Source organism: Fragaria vesca, linkage group LG7 (genome assembly GCF_000184155.1).
Source record: "Fragaria vesca subsp. vesca linkage group LG7, FraVesHawaii_1.0, whole genome shotgun sequence".
In the NCBI taxonomy this organism is placed as follows: Eukaryota; Viridiplantae; Streptophyta; class Magnoliopsida; order Rosales; family Rosaceae; genus Fragaria; species Fragaria vesca.
The window spans coordinates 10113545-10132748 of NC_020497.1; the positions used below are offsets into that span (position 1 = coordinate 10113545).

The 19204-nt window shown below is 43.6% G+C and overlaps 2 protein-coding genes across 2 annotated transcripts; one reads left to right on the top strand and one right to left on the bottom strand.

The window, feature by feature from the left end:
- Window positions 1-5510: 5510 nt before the first annotated feature.
- On the bottom strand, window positions 5511-7525 carry LOC101300665. Its single transcript, XM_004307044.1, has 2 exons — window positions 6750-7525; window positions 5511-6099 (listed from the first exon to the last, which is right to left on the bottom strand). The coding sequence occupies exons 1-2, from the start codon at window positions 7356-7358 to the stop codon at window positions 5704-5706; spliced, it is 1005 nt and encodes a 334-aa protein (XP_004307092.1). The 5' UTR covers window positions 7359-7525; the 3' UTR covers window positions 5511-5703.
- An 8168-nt stretch (window positions 7526-15693) lies between these two features.
- LOC101295281 lies at window positions 15694-18934 on the top strand. Its single transcript, XM_004308531.1, has 3 exons — window positions 15694-16817; window positions 17333-18448; window positions 18517-18934. Exons 1-3 carry the CDS (start codon window positions 15694-15696, stop codon window positions 18932-18934), a joined length of 2658 nt encoding a protein of 885 aa, XP_004308579.1.
- Window positions 18935-19204: the final 270 nt, after the last annotated feature.

Below are 19204 nucleotides of genomic sequence, written 5' to 3' on the forward strand. Positions count from 1 at the left end.
ATAAAAAAATTACCTTTTACTAGCTAAAATTTATCATTTTTACCGCCATCGTATTTTCTCCCACGAATAATCCTCCGCACACAATCGTCCCCGAAACCCCTCTAGGGACCAATTAAACTATTAACTGAATGACGGAGACGGTAAAATTCTTATTATAATCAAGCTAGTAAATAAGGTAAAAATATAAGGGTCGGGATGTGACACTATCCATCTATGTAACTATCCATGTAACTATCTATCTATGTAACTATCCACGTAACTATCCATCTATATAACTATCCATGTAACTATCTATCTATGTAACTATCCATGTAACTATGCATGGTAACTATCTATCTATGTAACTATGCATGTAACTATCTATGTAACTATCCATGTAATTATCCATCTATGTAACTATGCATGTAACTATCCATGTAATTATCCATCTATGTAACTATCCATGTAACTATGCATGTAACTATCCATCTATGTAACTATGCACGTAACTATCTATCTATGTAACTATCCGTGTAATTATCCATCTATGTAACTATCCATGTAACCATCTATGTAACTATCCATGTAACCATCTATGTAACTATCCATGTAACTATGTATGTAACTATGCATGTAATCCATGTAACTATTCATCTATGTAACTATCCATGTAACTATGCATGTAACTATTTTATGTAACTATGCATGTAACTATGCATGTAACTATCTATGTAATTATCCAACTATGTAACTATCCATGTAACTATTTCATGTAACTATGCATGTAACTATTTCATGTAACTATCCATCTATGTAACTATCAATATAACTACAGATTGATAGTTACCTGGGTAGTTACATACATGTTACACTTGTGTACCTGCTTATGTAACTATTCATGTAACTATCCTTGTAACTATTCATGTAACTATCCATGTAACTATTCATGTAACTATTCATCTATGTAACTATCTATCCATGTAACTATTCTTGTAACTATTCATGTAACTATCCATGTAACTATTCATCTATGTAACTATCCATGTAACTATCCTTGTAACTATCCTTGTAACTATCCATGTAACTATTCATCTATGTAACTATTCATGTAACTATCTATGACATGTTTGGTGTACCTAAATTTATCAGGACACCCAACACTCCAGCTCACTTCACCACAATAACAGTAATAATACAACTTTGTTCAACTATTAGAGCAACTCAGTTTCTCTAGCTCTAAGTTTTATAATCAATCAACCAAACAATTCAATTAACCAAAGAGCATGAAAACATTTGTCCAGACATGCCTTATTCACTTAACGAACCAAAAAGAGCAAAACTTGATCAACACTACTCTCAACCAGTTCCCTTTGGATACTATATGCTCACTTATAGATCTTTACCTTATTTGCAACCAAATGAAGGTCACCACTTTTCTATTATATCATTTACGAATGATGAACAGATACCAGCACAATTTAAAAGTTTCCAAAGGACCAACTAACCTTGTTATCAGGTAGAGTTCAAAGCATTATTCAAATCCCCTAGTAGAAAACTCCATTGACGTGAACCCAGCTATTGGAATCATCCTCCAAATATCCTTCATCTCCACAACTTCACTGAATTTATGATTTTGACCAAACTCATCCACAACTTCACGGAGCCTTTGGTGGTGCTGCCCATTCCAAACTCATCCAAATTGGTCTTGCCGACCACAATCCCACCCAGCTCCTTAATCTTCCTCACAGCAGTAGCATCATACGGCGGCGTGTACCTTTCCCAAACTCTCGACCCTGCCGTGGACGGCATCTCCGCCGTGCATACGTTGTCCTTCACGGCCACGAGCACCCCGGCCAGGGGGCCCACCTCCTTATTCCGGCGAAGCTTCTCGTCGAGGTCGCGGGCCTGGGCGAGGACGGTGGTGTCGGAGACGTGGATGAAGGAGCGTGGCCCATAGATCGGAGAAGATGTAGTGCCACTGATGTAGAGAGAGAGAGAGAGAGTGTTTGTTTTGTCAGTGGTATAGATGGTTAATTTTTTTTATTTTCATGGATAACGGTTTAAGGGATTTAAATAAGTGTACTATTTTATCATCAATGAATATTTATTAACAGTTTTATCATTTGTTACTTCTAAAAAGTATATTTTTATCTTTAGCCCAATAAAATCAAAAAATAAAGAATAAAAAAAATAAAATAAAAACATTCAACAATTTTAATTAAAGAAATTTATTTTTAAACCGTGTCATCGTCAGCAAAATCATTGTGGAAGATGATCCTAAAGTCGGGTGAATGATATATCAAGGCATCAAGCAACTGCAAGATCAGTTCTAGATCATGGTAATTCTTTTCCTTCCATTCGGTTTCACTGCCTCTTCCTTATTGTGTCCCTATCGTTCCCCATTTAGGGAGATGTAGCAAGAGGTTTTGCTTTGTAGTTGTTTTGTGGGTTCCCTTGTTTTGTTTTAGTCAAAATCAGCAAAATACCTCTTAAAACTTGGCTTAAATGGCCAATTTGTACCCACAAGTTGCAATTGCGTCAATTTACCTCCAAAACTTGATAAAAACTGTCAATTTGCACCCCCTCCATCAAATTTAATGTTCCATCCAATTTTGAGTCACATGTCATATGACAGGTAATACTGTCATTTAACATATAGTCATATATATACAGTCATTTTCAAATAAGGACCTCCTTATCTTAGTTAAGGTACGGATTTTTTTAATTTGACCTAATTTCCGATCAGCCGTTCAGTATTTAGATATATATGACTTGATCATCTCTGCAAATTTTCAGCTAATTTAGTTATCTTTAAGGTATCGAAAATGTATTAAATCAATGAACGAACATAATTTGTTCATCCTGAACCGTACGTTCTTTTAACACTAAATCACAGTTTTGAATGCCTTAACGATTATCAATTTGACTGAAAATTTGTAAAAATGATCTACTCATATATACCTAGATACTGAACGGTTAAGATGAGAAAATGTGATCGAAAAGTAGGTCTATTAAGGAAATCCGTACCTTAACTAAGATAAGGATATCCTTATTTGAAAATGATTACATATACATATATATACACACACACAATCTTATTTATTCAAAAGGTACGGATTTTTCCAATAGAACCACTTTTAGGTCATATTTTTCGATCATAGCCAACTAATATCTAGATATATATGACATGATCATCTTTGCAAAATTTCAACTAAATTGGTGATTGTTAAGGTGTCGAAACTATATGATTACAATGTGCGAACCAAATCTGTTCAACTGGAACCGTTCGTGTAATTCAAAGTTTTGAATACCTTAATTATTATGAATATGACTGAAATTTTGTAGAGATGATTTACTCATATATACCTAAAAGATGAACAATTGAGATGAAAAAATATGATCGAAAAGTAGATCAATTAAGAAAATTCGTACATTTTGAATAAATAAGGAGGTTTGTAAGGAAATTCGTTAAAGTTGCAAAGTTTTCATTTATTTTTATTATTTAAAAGATAAATATATATATATATATATGTATATATATATCAGGCCTTTCTAGATATTACCTTTATTACCTTTTTTTCTTTTAAAAGGGTATCATTTTGGGACTAATGTTGTAACTATTTTTTTTTACAACTTTAACGACTTATATTACAACTTTGAAGACTCATTTTATAACTTGAGGACAAAGTTAATGCATCACATGTGTCAACACACCCTAGCCTTACCCAAATTAAAAACCCTTATTTAAAATGGAAAATTTCATTATGTACAAAATTGTCGGAAATAAATTGTACAAAATTTCATCATGTCTTTCATTATTACTACCTAATTGCATCTATAACTATTGATTACAATTTAAAACCCTTATTTAAAATGGAAAATTCTACAATGTGTTAGCATGTGAATGTTGTGATGCATCATCAACTTTGTAAATTGAGTCCTCAAACTAGTAATATTAGTCCTCGGAGTTGTAAAATTTTCTAGTTACAACATTAGTCATCATGTGTCGTTAAAGTAGTAAAATTTGTGCTTCAAGTGGTAACTGTGTCCTCAAACTGATTAAAAAGAAGTTGTTACAATTTTGAACACTCATATTACTACTTTGAGTCTTTGAGTACTATATTACCACTTTAAGGATAAATGAAGACTAATGTCGTAACTAATTTTTTTTTTACAACTTTAAGAACTCATATTACAATTTTGAGGACTAACATTATTATTTTGAGGACTCATTTTACAACTTGAGGACAAAGTTGATGCATTGCATGCATTAACACACCCTAGCATTACTCATTTAAAATTTAATAAATTGTAAATGCCACGTGGCAGCGAATTCATATTTCTAACGGGTGGAAACTGCTGTCTTTTCTAAGTGACCCAGAGTGACCCAACGGGTGAACTTGCTCTGAAAGGTGTTTTGCCACCCTCACTTATCACTTAGTATCTACTAGAAACATTGTTAAAATAGAAAATATCTTTCTATAGGGATCGTCTAGAAAGTGGATTGTTCTGAATAGATTCAGACATAAAAGCTGACATAGACGTTATGGGTCGGTATTTTTTTTTTTATTTCGTTCATGTCTAAATATGGGAATTTATCCATCTTCCATAAAGGAGCTGAACGAAACCAAAGTTTCACGTTCAGGGCAGACTTGCTCAAGATTAGAACCGTCTTGGGGGGTGCCGATCAGATTCCATGTCTACATGTCTACATTGGAATGTCTGATTTCATTTATTTACGAGTATTGAAATTTGCACTTCCCAATATACAATCCACACTCCTTCTATCCTCTTTTAGTAACTTAATTATTGCCTTTGCCTAAGCATGGCATTTGAACTTAATTTTTTGTCATTACTTACAAGTGTTTTATTCTCTTATAAAAAATTTTGCCCTAGAAAGAAAATGTAGATTGTAAAACGAGGAGTGCAAATTTCTTTCCCCTTATTTAATTTTGAGTGTTTGTAGTTGTACATTAATTCAGTCTCTATGCGACTTGGTCTACTTTTTAAAGGGAGTTAAGTAGTGAGATGAGCGTTCTTTTCTGTAAGCTTAATAATTGAGCTAAACCTGTTTGCAGTGAGGGTATTCATTAGATAGTTTGATTTGCTTACTACCAAAGAGATTTGGTGTAAGCCAATAATTGAGGTAAGTGTCTTTTATCATAGATAAATATTATCTGTTTCTTTCAACAAAAAAAAAAGAAAAAAAAAAAGAGCTAACTAGTAAAGCTCCTTACCGTTACTTTGTATTATGTTTTTGACATTTTGGTCTTATGATTTTTGGGCATCCGGTCTCCTTTATGAGATTATAGTCATTATACTCCCTCAAAATTCAAGATCAAACTCGTCTCCTTTCATCTTAAGGCTTATTGTCATTCTGCCAAGAAGTCGGATACTTCGACACAAAAGAATTCTTTCAGAATTCATCATGGTTTTTTACACCATAGATAATTGTTTTTTATACCGTATCAATAATCAATTTTCTTGGTAGGTCAAAACACTGATTGCCTGCTCAAAGAGAGAACATGTACATTAGAATGAGGTAGATGTGTTATTATACCTACAATAACTACTTATATCTTACATGTTAATTAGTCCACTCTTCCTCACCTTATCATCCAAAGGTTCTCTCCTTTCTTCTTCTTAGTGTTACATATATACTACATTTAAATCTATACATATATAGAGAGATATTGCATACTCAGAAGCATGATCATTTGTTCCTTAACTTCTTCCAATTCTTAATGAAGAATCAACGCCTTTGCCGGCACCAGCAGCAAAGATCCTTGCAATCTCCAACTGTGTATTGGCAATAATTTCTGTTCGCTTCAGATCCATCTCTCCTCTCTTTGCCTCTGCTTCAACTCTCATCCTCTCTATCTCTCTCATTGTGTCCATTCTTGATTGCTCAGATCTTACCACAACCTCAGCTAACCATCTTATACTCTCGGCTATCTCTAATTCCTCCCTTCTTCTTCGTGTCTTCTTCTCGATTTTCCTCTTCATTCTCTTGGACCTTAACTTCTCCTTATCACTATAAAGGGCTGGTGTGCTACTGTCTATCTCCAATGGGTTCTTGTCCGATGCATGGTCTGATAATTTCATCCCCGCTTCTTCTTCCTGCATATTAATGATTCAGTGTTACATTTCTGTCACTCATAAAATCCATCATATGCATTGATCGTTTCTCAAGTGCCAGCAGTCTTGGGTGCATAGTACTAGGAATTAAGTGCAGTTAAACTCAATAGTCTGTAGACTTGCACCAACAAATCAAATGTGGAATAATCAGCTAGCCTACGTGTTTGTTTTGCAGGCTGCAAAACTGTGTTCACATCAATATTCAAATCACCAGGTGCTTTGATTGTGCATCCTTTGGTAAAGTCAAAAATGTCAAAAATCTTAGTCAAGGGGCCTCTTCTTAGTTTCTAATACAGAAGATGGGTAAAAGTTATTATTGATTTATATCAGGACATGGGTTCCTGCGCACTTAGTTTCTCTGTCGTTTGAGCACATGATCCATACATCATACTTATCTATATGCCAAGGGATGTAGGGTTTACAATAAAACTAGGATGAGAAGGATGAACAATTGGACACCCAATTGCTTAAAACAGACTTTGTGGACTAAAAGCCAACGATCCCCAGATTATAATGCCTGATATCTGGGCACGTTTGAATCTTTATTCTTCTTGGTTTGATGGGCAAAGTTCCAATGAAAACTCAAAATAAAAAATAAATAAAACAGGTTGCTGCGTCATGTAGACACTGACCTTGGCATCCCTATCAACACCATCAGACCCGAATGAATTCTGTGCAGTTCCTAAATGCGGAGGAGGTGGCGGTGGAAGCGCCGGTTGAGTCGGCGGTGACACCGGCACTGATGGCTCCAATAGCATCAGGGCGTGGTTGCTCTGATGAGTCACTAGCGGTGGTTGATGCGGAGGCGCTGGTGGAGCTACAGCTGCTACAACAGTTGCTGCTGCTGCTGTGGGTGGAGGTGGTCCGCTGCCACGCAGCAAAAGATCAAGTCGTGGATAAAGAGGCCAAGATGAGCCATCAGCGGTGGCCGACTCAGAGCGGTAGCGTTTCTTCATGGACTCGATCTTGTTCTTGCACTGCGTCTGAGTCTTGGGCGACTTGGAGCAGCCCCCACGCGACGAGACATGTCGGGCAACATCTTCCCAGTCATGGCCTTTGAGTTTGGCTCTGTTTCTGAGGACCCATTTGGCCTCATAAGCCTCCAGAAGACTAGACACAGCTCCTTCACTCCACTCATCTCTCTTCAGCCTGTCACTACCAATCAAAGGCTTTGATCTTGGAGACTCCAAATTGTTAGAGAGGAGAGATGGGGTTTGATCCTGGTTACCCTCTTTCTCCATCCCTCTCTCTCTCACTCTTGCTCAGTTTTTACCCTTGAATTTTGGGTAAGCTGCTAACATGTTCACCCACCAAAACAAGTTTAAGCACAACCCACTAGCATTTTAGAGAGAAGAAAAGGAAGAGCTAGCTAGTGTGAGAGAGAGAGAGAGAGATGGAGATGAGAAAGGGAGCACTACCCACTAGCATTTTAGGCATAGTGAAAGAGAGGAAAGGCAAAATGATAGTGGGCAACCATGGAAATGGAGGTGGCTTTTTGTCAAATGAGTAAATGATGTGAACCTGTGAACTTTGTTTTCCCTTTTTTCACTTTTGGAGAGGGAGGTGGAGCTATGTGATGGTGAGGATGTTGGTTTTATTGTTGTGGTTGGATTGTTTTGGCTGTTAGCGTTGATATGAAGCCAAGTGATACATCCACTTGGGGATATCAGAGTGGTGGTGGTGGTGATGGTGGTGGGTCGGTCTGTCACGTGGGTCTGCCACCCACTCCATCCATCCCAATTTTCTCATTTCACCATCTCTATTCTCTCCTTCACCACTACCATCCAATATGCTACGGCCATTCAAATACTTGAGCTGCCCTTTTTCGGGTCCTCCACCTTTCTGGCTTTCCTTTACGCACTTTTGATGGATTCATCACCACTTGAGCTATAGTGTAGTGTTGGTGCGGGAGAGAGAGCAATCAGCAATGGTTTGTAAGTTGTAATGTAACGCGGTTTCATTTCAGTTGGCACATATTATTATTCTGCTTGGAATTGTTGGTGTGGGTGGGTGGCTTGAGGCCAATTGCCACTCAATGGCATGAAACTTTAGGATTACCGAGGGTTGGGCGTGGGACGGGATGAGATGAGATTTAGTTAATCCTGCGGCTCATCCTGTACATTGCACTCGGGATGGAATCGGGACAGACTTTACGTTTTTGAAATTCTATCCCGGTCAAGTTCCGTCCCGGACAGAATCGGGATGGGACAGGACGGGACAGGCCCAATCCCATTGTCCCAACCGAATCCCAGATGGAGAAAATCCAAATAGTTGAGATATAACACTTCACTCATAATCAACTGTTATATGAGAAAATAATGAAAATAAACGTGAGTAAATATGCATTCATCAGGTCTTCAAACTCTCAAAATAAACAATCATCTTTGGATTCTTTGTTTACTAAGTTGTTTACAAATTTTACAAATTGGATCAAATAGAAAAGTGAACAGATTATTCTAAAAAAAAAGTGAACAGATTGAAGATCAAAGCTAATAACAACCGAACTTTATACCATAGATGGTTTGTAACATGAAAAGTCCAGGATGAAATTCTAACCAAGCAGACACATAGCCTTCAATCATCATTTGAAGCAACAGAAACTTATGTTGGTTAATCGATGTTAGCCTACGTCGAGGACACAATAAGTTACTTCATTTTATTAAGTTCACTACAGATATCATGCTAGATCTATACAAACAAACTCAATATTCAAAATTTAAGAACATTTTAAATCCCAGAAACCCAATTACCAATAGAAATCCCATAAACCCAATTACCAATACCTCAACCAAGAATTGACATACCATCCAGGCATCCAACACAATTATCCTTCAAAATTTGTTCAACACAAAAATCAAAACTTTCGTAGCTAAAACAATGGATAGCACTAAAACACGGCTTCATGAAAAGCACACAAAACTAGTAAAATTTGCAGAAACAGCTTAAACTCTAGCATGTCCTGAATCAAAACGTCAAAACCTTTTGGGTGAAGACTAGAAGAAGAGCGACTGAGGTTTTGAGATTTCAAGTTTACATCTTCAATTTAAGGTTTTGCTGGATTGAGGTTGAGAGCGATTTGCAATTTGGGTTTCGTGTTTTGGGACGAGAGTCTGAGAGACTAGTCAGACTACTGCGAATGAGATGGGTTAGTATTAATGTTAAAAAAATTAACGGTTAGGATGAAAGAAACCAACGGATGAGATTACTTCTTATTTATATATGGGACGGGATGGGACGGGCCTTACAGACCTCAAATATTCAGTCCCACGGCCCGTCCCGGCTTTTCTTTAACGGGACGGGATGAGACGGACCCAATATTTTTATATTTTGATCCCGTCCTATCTCATTAAATTTCGAGACGTGACCTAGACGGGATCGGGATTATAGTTTTTTATGCCCAGCCCTAAGATTGCGGGGTGGGTTCTTAAACAGATTGTTGTATAAGAAGGTATAGAGACATTATGGGTTGCCTGCGCATTTTCCCATTTTCGGTATTTACATGAGGGGCAACAGTGCAGGAAAGTATAAACAACTTAAAAAAAAAAAAAATCCTATTTTTTGCAAGGTCGGGTGCAAAATTTTCTACCTCCAAGAGTTTTTATATATTTTGTCATTGTCAATATAACTTATTAACTTTATCTCAAATTTTAGGCTACGAATTAAAATTATAATATATTCAGTGACTAAACTAAACGGTTAAAATCGATCAAAAGTTTAGAAAGTTGATGATTGGCTCAAATTCTCTGTCATGTGTTTGGTTATGTTCAATTCGTACCAAAATATTCAAAGACCATTATTTGAAGCTCACCGTCACAGTGTTCACGTACTCTCTAGTCTTCACCACTTTCTTCGATCTTTACAACTCTCGTCTTGATAATGCTTTGAGGTTTGAGAGCTTGCCATTGTTCACTTTGATTCCTGTTTGAGCCCAGCGGGGATTTTGGTCCAAGACTCGTAATAAGTTTTGGATAGCATTTGGGCCAGTGCCTGTGATCATTTTTTAAAAATGAAGCCCATGTAGGGTGGCGAGCTCTGGAGGCACGCGAGGTAGAATTTGACAAGGACTGTGTTACCTCGCGAGGTCCTCGTTTCAGTTCGCGTAGGAGTCTACAGTGCTTGGTGGGGAGAGGCAGTATTAGAAGCCTAAGCGGAGTATGTTATGACACGTGTTACGTGGATAGCGCAGTTCGCGAGCAAGGCGTGTCCCTGTGTTATTCTAAATTGTTGAGTTCGAATGGGTTTGTGATTGTATCTCTGTTAGCTAATCACGGGATGCTATATAAAGGAGCTCGAGGATTATTCAAGGGACACAAAAAACTCATACAAAACTGCAAAAAAATCTTCGAGCATTCTTGAAACCCTAAAGTTCTAAGTGCACCTCGCCTTAGTTCTCAGAGCCCGTTCGGACTCGTCCTTTCTTCTTGATTATTGCTCTGCTCTGCTCACTCTAACAGTGAGTATCGATTCACAGGTGAACAAGGTTTGCTCGTAATCCCTCGTTCGCTAGGTGGCACCGGAAACCCTTTCGTTTGATTAGAAGTCCAGCATAGCGCACTCATTCCGCACCCGCGCGGTGGCACGCCCCGCAACCTTGTTTTTCTTACTTTTGACATCACTAGAGTTGCAACTCTACCCCTACTGAGACGCGTGGCCAAAACATTGGCACGCCCAGTGGGACCGGGAGTATAACGTTCTTGCCACCATTGGGAAGTCAGTGGATCCCCGTACGGGAAACCCTCGATTTCTTGTCTCAAACACAAGGTACCACGCTACAAGCCCCATAACAGCGCGGCTTGCCGATCTCTCACCCGAGAAGAGGTTTTTGCTCAGTTTGGCAACCCAGACTCCAACGAAATCATAATGACAGGTTCACGACCAACCCAAGATACAAGATCTACTCTGTCTGTGGAGGAAATCGGCCAGATGTTTGGAGAACTGAAGAACGAGCTCAACTGCCTCAACTCGAAAGTCGACACCACCCAGCAGAGCGTCATAGACCTTGCCGCACAGGTCACAAAGGATAGGACCCTCTGGGAGGCTAACCACGACAACCTCGCCGTGCTCAGCGAGGATTTTAGCCACCATTCAGGCCAATACACAGAAAACAAGGCCTTGGTCGAAGGGTCCCTCCAACGAATCCAAAAGGATTTGATTGACAACACAGAGGCCCTGAAGCTTACCCGCGCAACAGTGGATGAGCAAACTCGCCGCTTGGACGAACACGATGCCAAGTTACAGCGACAACAGGATGCCTCTTACTTTGGCAGTAAGAATAGCCAGGAAAGGCTCGAAGACTTCAAAGAACGACATGATAGTCTGAGCTTGAGGGTCTTACAAGTAGAAGATTGGATGTGATCTCAAGCACCAAAGAATCCTGCCCTTGACTTAACTGGTGCAGGTGCAACTGAAGGCTCATCAAGGTACATTCCACCTAACGAGCGCCCTAGGGCTAACCCAAGGGTTGGGGCTCAGAAAACCCCTCAATTCGCGTTGGGGGCTAGTTCTTCAAAGGCACCGCCAACTCCACCTTCTCCGCGCAGCCCCGGAGTCACACTAAGGGGCGCTAGTAGCTCTCCATATCAGGGGACCGGGACACCAGATGACCCAGTTATAGCTTATTCCAGTCCAGCCTCTAAGAACATTGGGCAGGCCCCTAGCCTCTCTGCATGGCACAACCATGACTAGGGGGCAGAATCTACACCAGTAACGACAGCCGACTGGCGCCAACTTATCTCGAGTATAGTCAAGGAGCAAACCGGCAAAGGTGATGCTAACTTGCACTATCGCGACCCCTACCCAGATAGTGTGGCGCAGTACCCTTTCCCCCAAGGGTTTAAGAACATTGTCTTTACAACATTCTCTGGGGAGACAAGGGAAGATGCATCAACGCATATGGCCCATTTCAAGGTCCAATGCGGTCAATATGGGAATAATGACATTCTCAAACTTAAGCTCTTTGGGACTTCTCCATCCGGAGCTGCTTTCACTTGGTACTTCAGGTTGAAACCAGGGTCAATAGCAGACTAGCCCACTATGGAAAGACTTTTCCGAGAGACGTACGACACAATTGAGCCAGAAGTCGGCCTCGACTCCCTCACACAGATGAGTCAGCAAAACATGGAGTCTGGAGTTTCTTTCCTCCAACGCTTCAAGATCCAGCAAGCCAAGTGCGATTACCTGCTACCTGAGCAGGAAGCCATTAAGTTGGCTATTAGAGGCATGGAGCACCGTCAGCGGTTGAAGCATCACGAAGAGTGCTTTACTTCCATAGGTGACCTGATTAACAAGGTCGGCAGCTACGAGCTAATCCTGAACGAGTTGGACGACAAAGCGAATGCTTCCAAAGGAACCTACATGCCAGGGAAGAATCGGACAGTGGGGGCACTAAACTTGCAGGCCCCTACTTATGATCCATATTATCAAAGATTCGAGGAAGCTCATGCGGATCAGGACCAAGAGGATATTGGCACGGTAGAACTGTCTAGCAAGCCATTAGCTCATAAGTTAAAAAACCTGAAGATAATGAGTGAGCCAATCACCATTCAGTCCTTTGCATGGACCAAACCAGAGTACGAGTCATACACCTATGATACTAAGAACGCCCATCTGGTCTTTAATGACCTGATCGAGGCGAGATACGTGCGCTTGGATCATAAGAACCCGCCCAAGGAAGAGTTGAAGGATAAGAAGTACTGTGCCTTCCATAATGTTTACAATCATGACACCAAAGATTGTGTCAAGCTCCGAGATCAGTTGCAGACATGGCTGAACTCTGGCGAACTAAAGCTGAAGACGCCGGGTAGTACAGCCTCGTTGGTGGATGTAGACCCTTTTCAGCCTTTAGTTGGCATGGTCGAGGTAAACTGGGCTGATCAGGCCGAAGATGAAGATCGACGCCGGGCACCTAAAAGGGCCGTGAAGAGGGTGATAATAATGCTCGCTGGCTGCATCGCCAATATACCTACAACGTCAACCTCGCTCACGAGGTTTTAGACGATCTCATCGACGACGAACTCGTCACGGTGGCCAGCTCCCTACCTTACATAGAATACAAGGAAAGGTGCGTACATTGCAAGTTCCACAACAGCTGGGGGAACATAACCCGCTAATGTCAACAACTTAGGGACCAGGTCCAAGATTGGCTCGACCTCGGGTACATTCGTTTTGAAAACAAGGGAGACATCGCTTGGCCTCGAGTCGGCCAGCGGAAAATAACATTGGATTTGTCACCAAACGCAGGTCTACGTGAACCTCCAGGCCGAAACCGTAAACGGCTGGCGAACAATTATACCGTTCTAACTAACCAAAAGGGGAACACAGACGACCCTGCTCGCCAGTTGGTCGCTAAACTCGAGCCCGATCTCCCTTCCCTCAAAGATAAGGGCAAAGCAATTATGAGGGATGATAAACCGTCCCCCACTGAGAACTACCAACCCATGAGTCCCAGGACCCGTGAGGAGTTGGAGCAGAGGATAGAACGCCTCGAGATGTTTGTCTATTCTCACTGGGTGGAAAAGGAACCATCATCTTCTGCCACAAGCGAGATGGATATGTCGGACGCTAGCAACGACCACCCAGGAAACACAGCTGCCAGTCCTCGTGGAGGTATCTTGACCGACCCCTATATTCCTCCAATGTCTAAGTCAGCAATTAAGGACGGGGTATGGTACACATAGCAAGGGGGCAAGGCAGTTACCATTAGTAAGTCCAAAAAGCGAAAGCTCCAAAAGCAGTATGGTAGCATCATGCGGGCCTTAAGAGCTGTCGACGAGGGCGCTGTACGACCTTCACAACTCGCACAGACACCTGAGCGGATGTGGAGGGAGGCAAAGGGTTTGCGCGCATTCCTTCAAATGCCGCCTGTCACACCCCCAAGGATTTGCGAGCATTTCGTAGACGAGCCTGCACCCAAAGCAAACGTCTTCTGCCGACTCGCGGTTCCACCAAAGCAGGACCCATAACCCTCCAGGCGCAAGCCGTCACCCGAGCCTGAAAGGAGAAGGGATCCATAACCTTCCAGACGCAGGCTGACACCCGAGCCTGAAAGGAGGAGGGATCATTAACCTTCTAGATGCAAGCCATCACCAGAGCCCGAAAGGAAAAGGGACTCACAAGTTCCCAGGCGCAGGCCGTCACCTAAATAGGAGCCCGAGAGGAGAAGAGAGCCGCATACTGGTCCCAGACGAAAGTTTTTTATGACCCCAGAACCAGAGTCAAGGCGCGAAACGCCTCAGCCCTCACGGCGCCAGGAACCTCAAAATCCGGAACCCGAAACCAAAAGGGAACCACCACAACCACATCAGCCTCGAGTACAATCTACACCGGAGATAGAGACTTGGATGGTTTCCCGGGTATCCGCCCTGCAACGGTTGAAAAAGGAGGACAACGACAAGTCCCCTTCGGCCGCGGACAAACAATCAGCAGGGGACCAGCAGCCTTCAACCAAGGCAGTATGGCGCCCACGGCAGATAGAGACTCGCGCGCCACCAGTTGCCGAAAGTGCATCTTCCAACCCTAACCTTGCTCAGCAGATGACCCAACGTTTCCCTGAAAATTCAGCGGACGACGAGGCGCACTCCGAACCTCGGTTTAACCTAGACGAGGACCAAGAAGAAGAGCAGGGGGAATCATTCACCTGCAAAATGGTAGAGGTCTTAGGATGGGTTGACGACGAAGGGGTTAACCACGGAGCAGACGCCTTCGCGGTGCTCGAGGGGGAGCACGGGGTCATTAACACTCCGCTGGTCCCAGTCCGCGAACAATTCTCCTTTGAGGTCGGGATAGTGTTCTTCATATCGGAGAGATACGCTCTGCCGCCAAACACAACCTATAGCGCGGACGATATTCCAGTCAGCAGCGAGAGCGTCAGTAGCATACCCCCGCCAGCTCCGGCACCAGTCGACGACTCCCCACAAGTGGAGATTACGAGCAACATCAAACATAAGCAAACTTTGACCTTTTCAACACCAACCTTAGACATGGCCACTCACATGCGGCCACTGTATATCACGGCCGAAGTCGAAGGGAAGATGATCAACAAAGTCATGGTAGATACAGGCGCTGCAGTCACTATCGTTACGACCCGCACCATGGGACTCCTAGACATCCCGCGCTCGATGATCCAGACTACGTCCTTAATAGTCAAGAACTTCACCGGCCAAGTCTCCAGGACCCTAGGCCTGCTATTTCTACGAGTTAAGGTCGGACCGGCATCACGGGTTTACACCTTTTTCGTCGTCGAATGCTCTTCCTCTTACAGCATGATTCTCGGCCGAGATTGGATCCACAGAAGTTTTTGCATGCTTTCCTCCATGCACCAAGAACTCATGAATTGGGACACCAAGAAACGCGAAGCGGTCATCATCAAAGCCGACCCGCGGCCATTTTCCATTTCCGCCAACTTCAACGACGCCTGATATTATACCACCGACAAGGGCCCGTTGGATGTTCAAGCCGTCGATGACAAAGGCCGCCCATATAGGGTAACGGCCTCCAATTTAGCGCGATGGGGACTTACCCAAGCGAAGGACGATTTGCAATGTCCCCACACCATCGCTGATTCCACACCCCGTTCTGATGAATAGTGCCTTCTCAGAGGAGGCACGCGAGGCTGGCGAGTCCTTGTGCGAAAGACTCCTTTCATACTGGGCGGAACACGAAGCCTACGACAAGGTCGCGACTATGGAATATGTCGACGAAGTAGTGGATTATATCGATACCAAGGAGGAAGTCATTCAGTTAGCTCTCGCTGCCTTGGACGATACACTACCTCAAGTCCACGACCCCATTTCACAAGTTGACGTAGGGACTGCAGAAAAGCCCTTACTTATTTCCATTAGTGTTAAGCTGGCGGAGAACGAAAAGGAAGACCTTCTTGCCCTATTACGCGAGTACAGGGATTGGTTCGCCGAAAAGTACGAGGATATGCCTGGCTTGTCCCCGGATTTGGTCTGCCACCGGTTGCCAACTTATCTAGACCGACGTCCAGTACGGCAAGATGGCCGATTCATGCGAACTAAGACTCAGATCGTAGTCAAGGAAGAGATCGAAAACATGCACCGATCGGGTATCATTCACGTGGTAAAGTATAACGAGTGGCTATCCAACGTTGTCCCCCTTCGCAAGAAAAATGGCAAGATGCGTGTCTGTGTTGATTACCGCGACCTCAACAACGCAACGCCCAAGGATATATACCCTATGCCTGTAGCTGACCTCCTCATTGACGCAGTCGCGAGGCATGAAGTGCTGTCCTTCATGGACGGAACAGTCGGATACCACCAGATTCCCGTCGCTGAAGAAGATCGACACAAGACGGCTTTCCGTTGCCCCGGTTTTACCGGCGCGTTCGAGTATGTTGTCATGCATTTCAGACTTAAAAACGCAGGGGCAACATACCAGTGCGCCATGAATCTCATCTTTCATGACATCTTGGGGAAGCTGATTGAAGTCTATATCGATGACGTGGTAGTTAAAACCAAGACACGCGCAACCCATGTTGAGGACCTGCGACAGGTGTTTACACGGATGCGCTTACACAACCTGAAGATGAACCCCGCCAAGTGTGTATTCTTCGCAGAAGCCGACGACTTCCTAGGTTTTCTCATCCATCAAAGGGGCATCGAAATCCCAAAGGACAAGGCGCAGGCGGTAATAACCACCTCACCCCCCACCACCAAGAAGGAGCTTCAACAGTTGCTTGGGTGAATTAACTTTCTCCGCCATTTCATATCCAAGGCAGCAGGGAAGGTCCAGCCTTTTTCATCCCTGCTCAAGCTCTAGGCGACAACCGAGTTCGTCTGGGAACCACAACATCAACAGGCCTTCGATTGAATCAAGGACTACCTTACGAACCCACCAGTATTGATTCCACCTCGCGAAGGTACCCCGCTTAAACTCTACATCGCCGCTGCCGACTTGTCCATCGGCGGGCTCTTGGCACAAGACGATGAAAACAGGGTAGAACACGCTGTCTATTACCTCAGCAGGGTGTTAACTGACTACAAGACACGATACTCACCTATGGACAAGTTGTGTCTTGCTCTATGTTTTGCAGGTTGCAAGCTGCGCCACTACATGCTTGCCTTTACCACGGTGGTGATCGCTCAATCTGACCTGGTCAAATACATGCTCTCTCGCCCTATCTTGCGGGGACGCATCGGCAAGTGGATATTAGCCTTGTCCGAATTCTCGTTGCAATATGTTCCGCAAAAGACAGTAAAAGGACAGGCCATAGAAGACTTTCTCGCTCATCACCCCCTTCAGAGCTCACGACGTTTCACGAGTTGGAGTTCGCTGCTGTGGCACTCGCTCCGTGGACCCTATACTTTGATTGGTCACGCACCGATACCGCAGCCGGAGCCGGGATAACCATAGAAAATCCCGTCGAGGATCGCTTCTCCTACTCGTTCCAGCTTGATTTCAACTGTACAAACAACCAGGCCGAATACGAGGCGCTCATCATCAGATTGGAAATTTTGTTGGACTTAGGAGTCCGCGAAGTACAGGTCTTTGGCGATTCCCTGTTGGTTGTCAACCAACTAGTGGAGAATTTCAAGTGCTTAAGCTCGTCCATTGAACCATACCTGCGCAAGGCATTCGACGTGTTGGATCAATTCAACGATGTCTACATCGAACACATACCATGCGAGTTCAACTTTGCCACCAACGAGCTTACCCAAGTAGCGTCCGGCCTTAGCCTGCGCAATGGAGTGCGCGAACGTTTGCTCAAAGTTGACCGACGTACCCATCCCTCTTTCATCGCTAGGGAGCAATTTCAGGCCAACACCCCCGAGGTCACGATCTTAGACCCTATTGACGAGGATTGGCGGCTACCATTTATCGCCTACCTCCAGAATCCCAATGACGCCGCTCACTCTAGTCAGATACGTTTCCTCGCCTTAAACTTTGTTTTATGCAACGGCGAACTCCGTAGGCGTGGAGAAGACGGAAACGACTTCCGCTGCGTGTATGGGAATGACGCTAAGCGTCTCATACGCGAAGTACATTGTGGGGTTTGCGGTTTGCACCAGGCAGGACCAAAAATGCGTTGGTTAATCCGCAGCCATGGGTACTACTGGCTGACCATTTTAAAAGATTGCATTGCCTTTGCCAAGGGTTGCCAAGACTTCCAGGCTCACGGACCAGTGCAACACATCCCCAACATTTCGTTGCAACCTATCATTAAACCTTGGCCGGGTCGCGGATGGGCGATAGATTTTGTTGGCATTATTCATCCACATTCTTCTGAGCAGCATAAGTTCATTATCGTCGCCACCGACTTCTTTACCAAATGGGTTGAGGCCGAACCACTCAAGTTGCCTTCGCCAACTCGGTTCGCAACTTCATTTTCCGTAATATCATTTCCCGCTTTGGTATTCCGGAGTGCATCGTTACAGACAGGGGGGCAGCTTTCGTGGCTGATTCGGTCATCAAATACTTAAACGACTATGACATCAAGCTCCTCCACTCTACGCCATATTATGCGCAGTCCAACGGCCAGGTTGAGGCCAGTAATAAGGTCATACTTGGCATTCTCCGAAAGATGCTGGAGTTGAACCCGCGCGTCTGGCATAAGGAACTTTACCACACCTTGTGGGCTTACTGCACTTCAAAGCGCGGCCCGACGGACACTACCCCGTATGCTCTTATGTATGGTCATGATGCCGTCCTTCCCATCGAGATCAATATTGCTTCGCTCCACGTACAGGAACAATACCAACTACTTGGCGAAGATTACGTCCAAGCTATGTGGCAAGAACTTGAAGATCAAAATGAACACCGCGTCACCGCTTTCAACAATCTCATCCTCGAGAAATAGCGCATCACGTGGTCGTACGATAAAGTCACCCGAGGTCGGAGCTATGCCGAGGGCCAAAAAGTGTGGCGCGCTGTACTCCCACTTGGGAAAAAAACCGAGGGTCGGGGCAAGTGGTCTGCTCGATGGGAAGTACCCTTCATTATTCATCGTATATTCCCCAAGGGGGCATATCACTTGCGCGACCTAGACGGCACCATTCATTGCAATCCTATTAATGGCCGTTTCCTCAAGCGTCACATTGCTGGAGTTTGGGAACGCGAGAATCCTCTA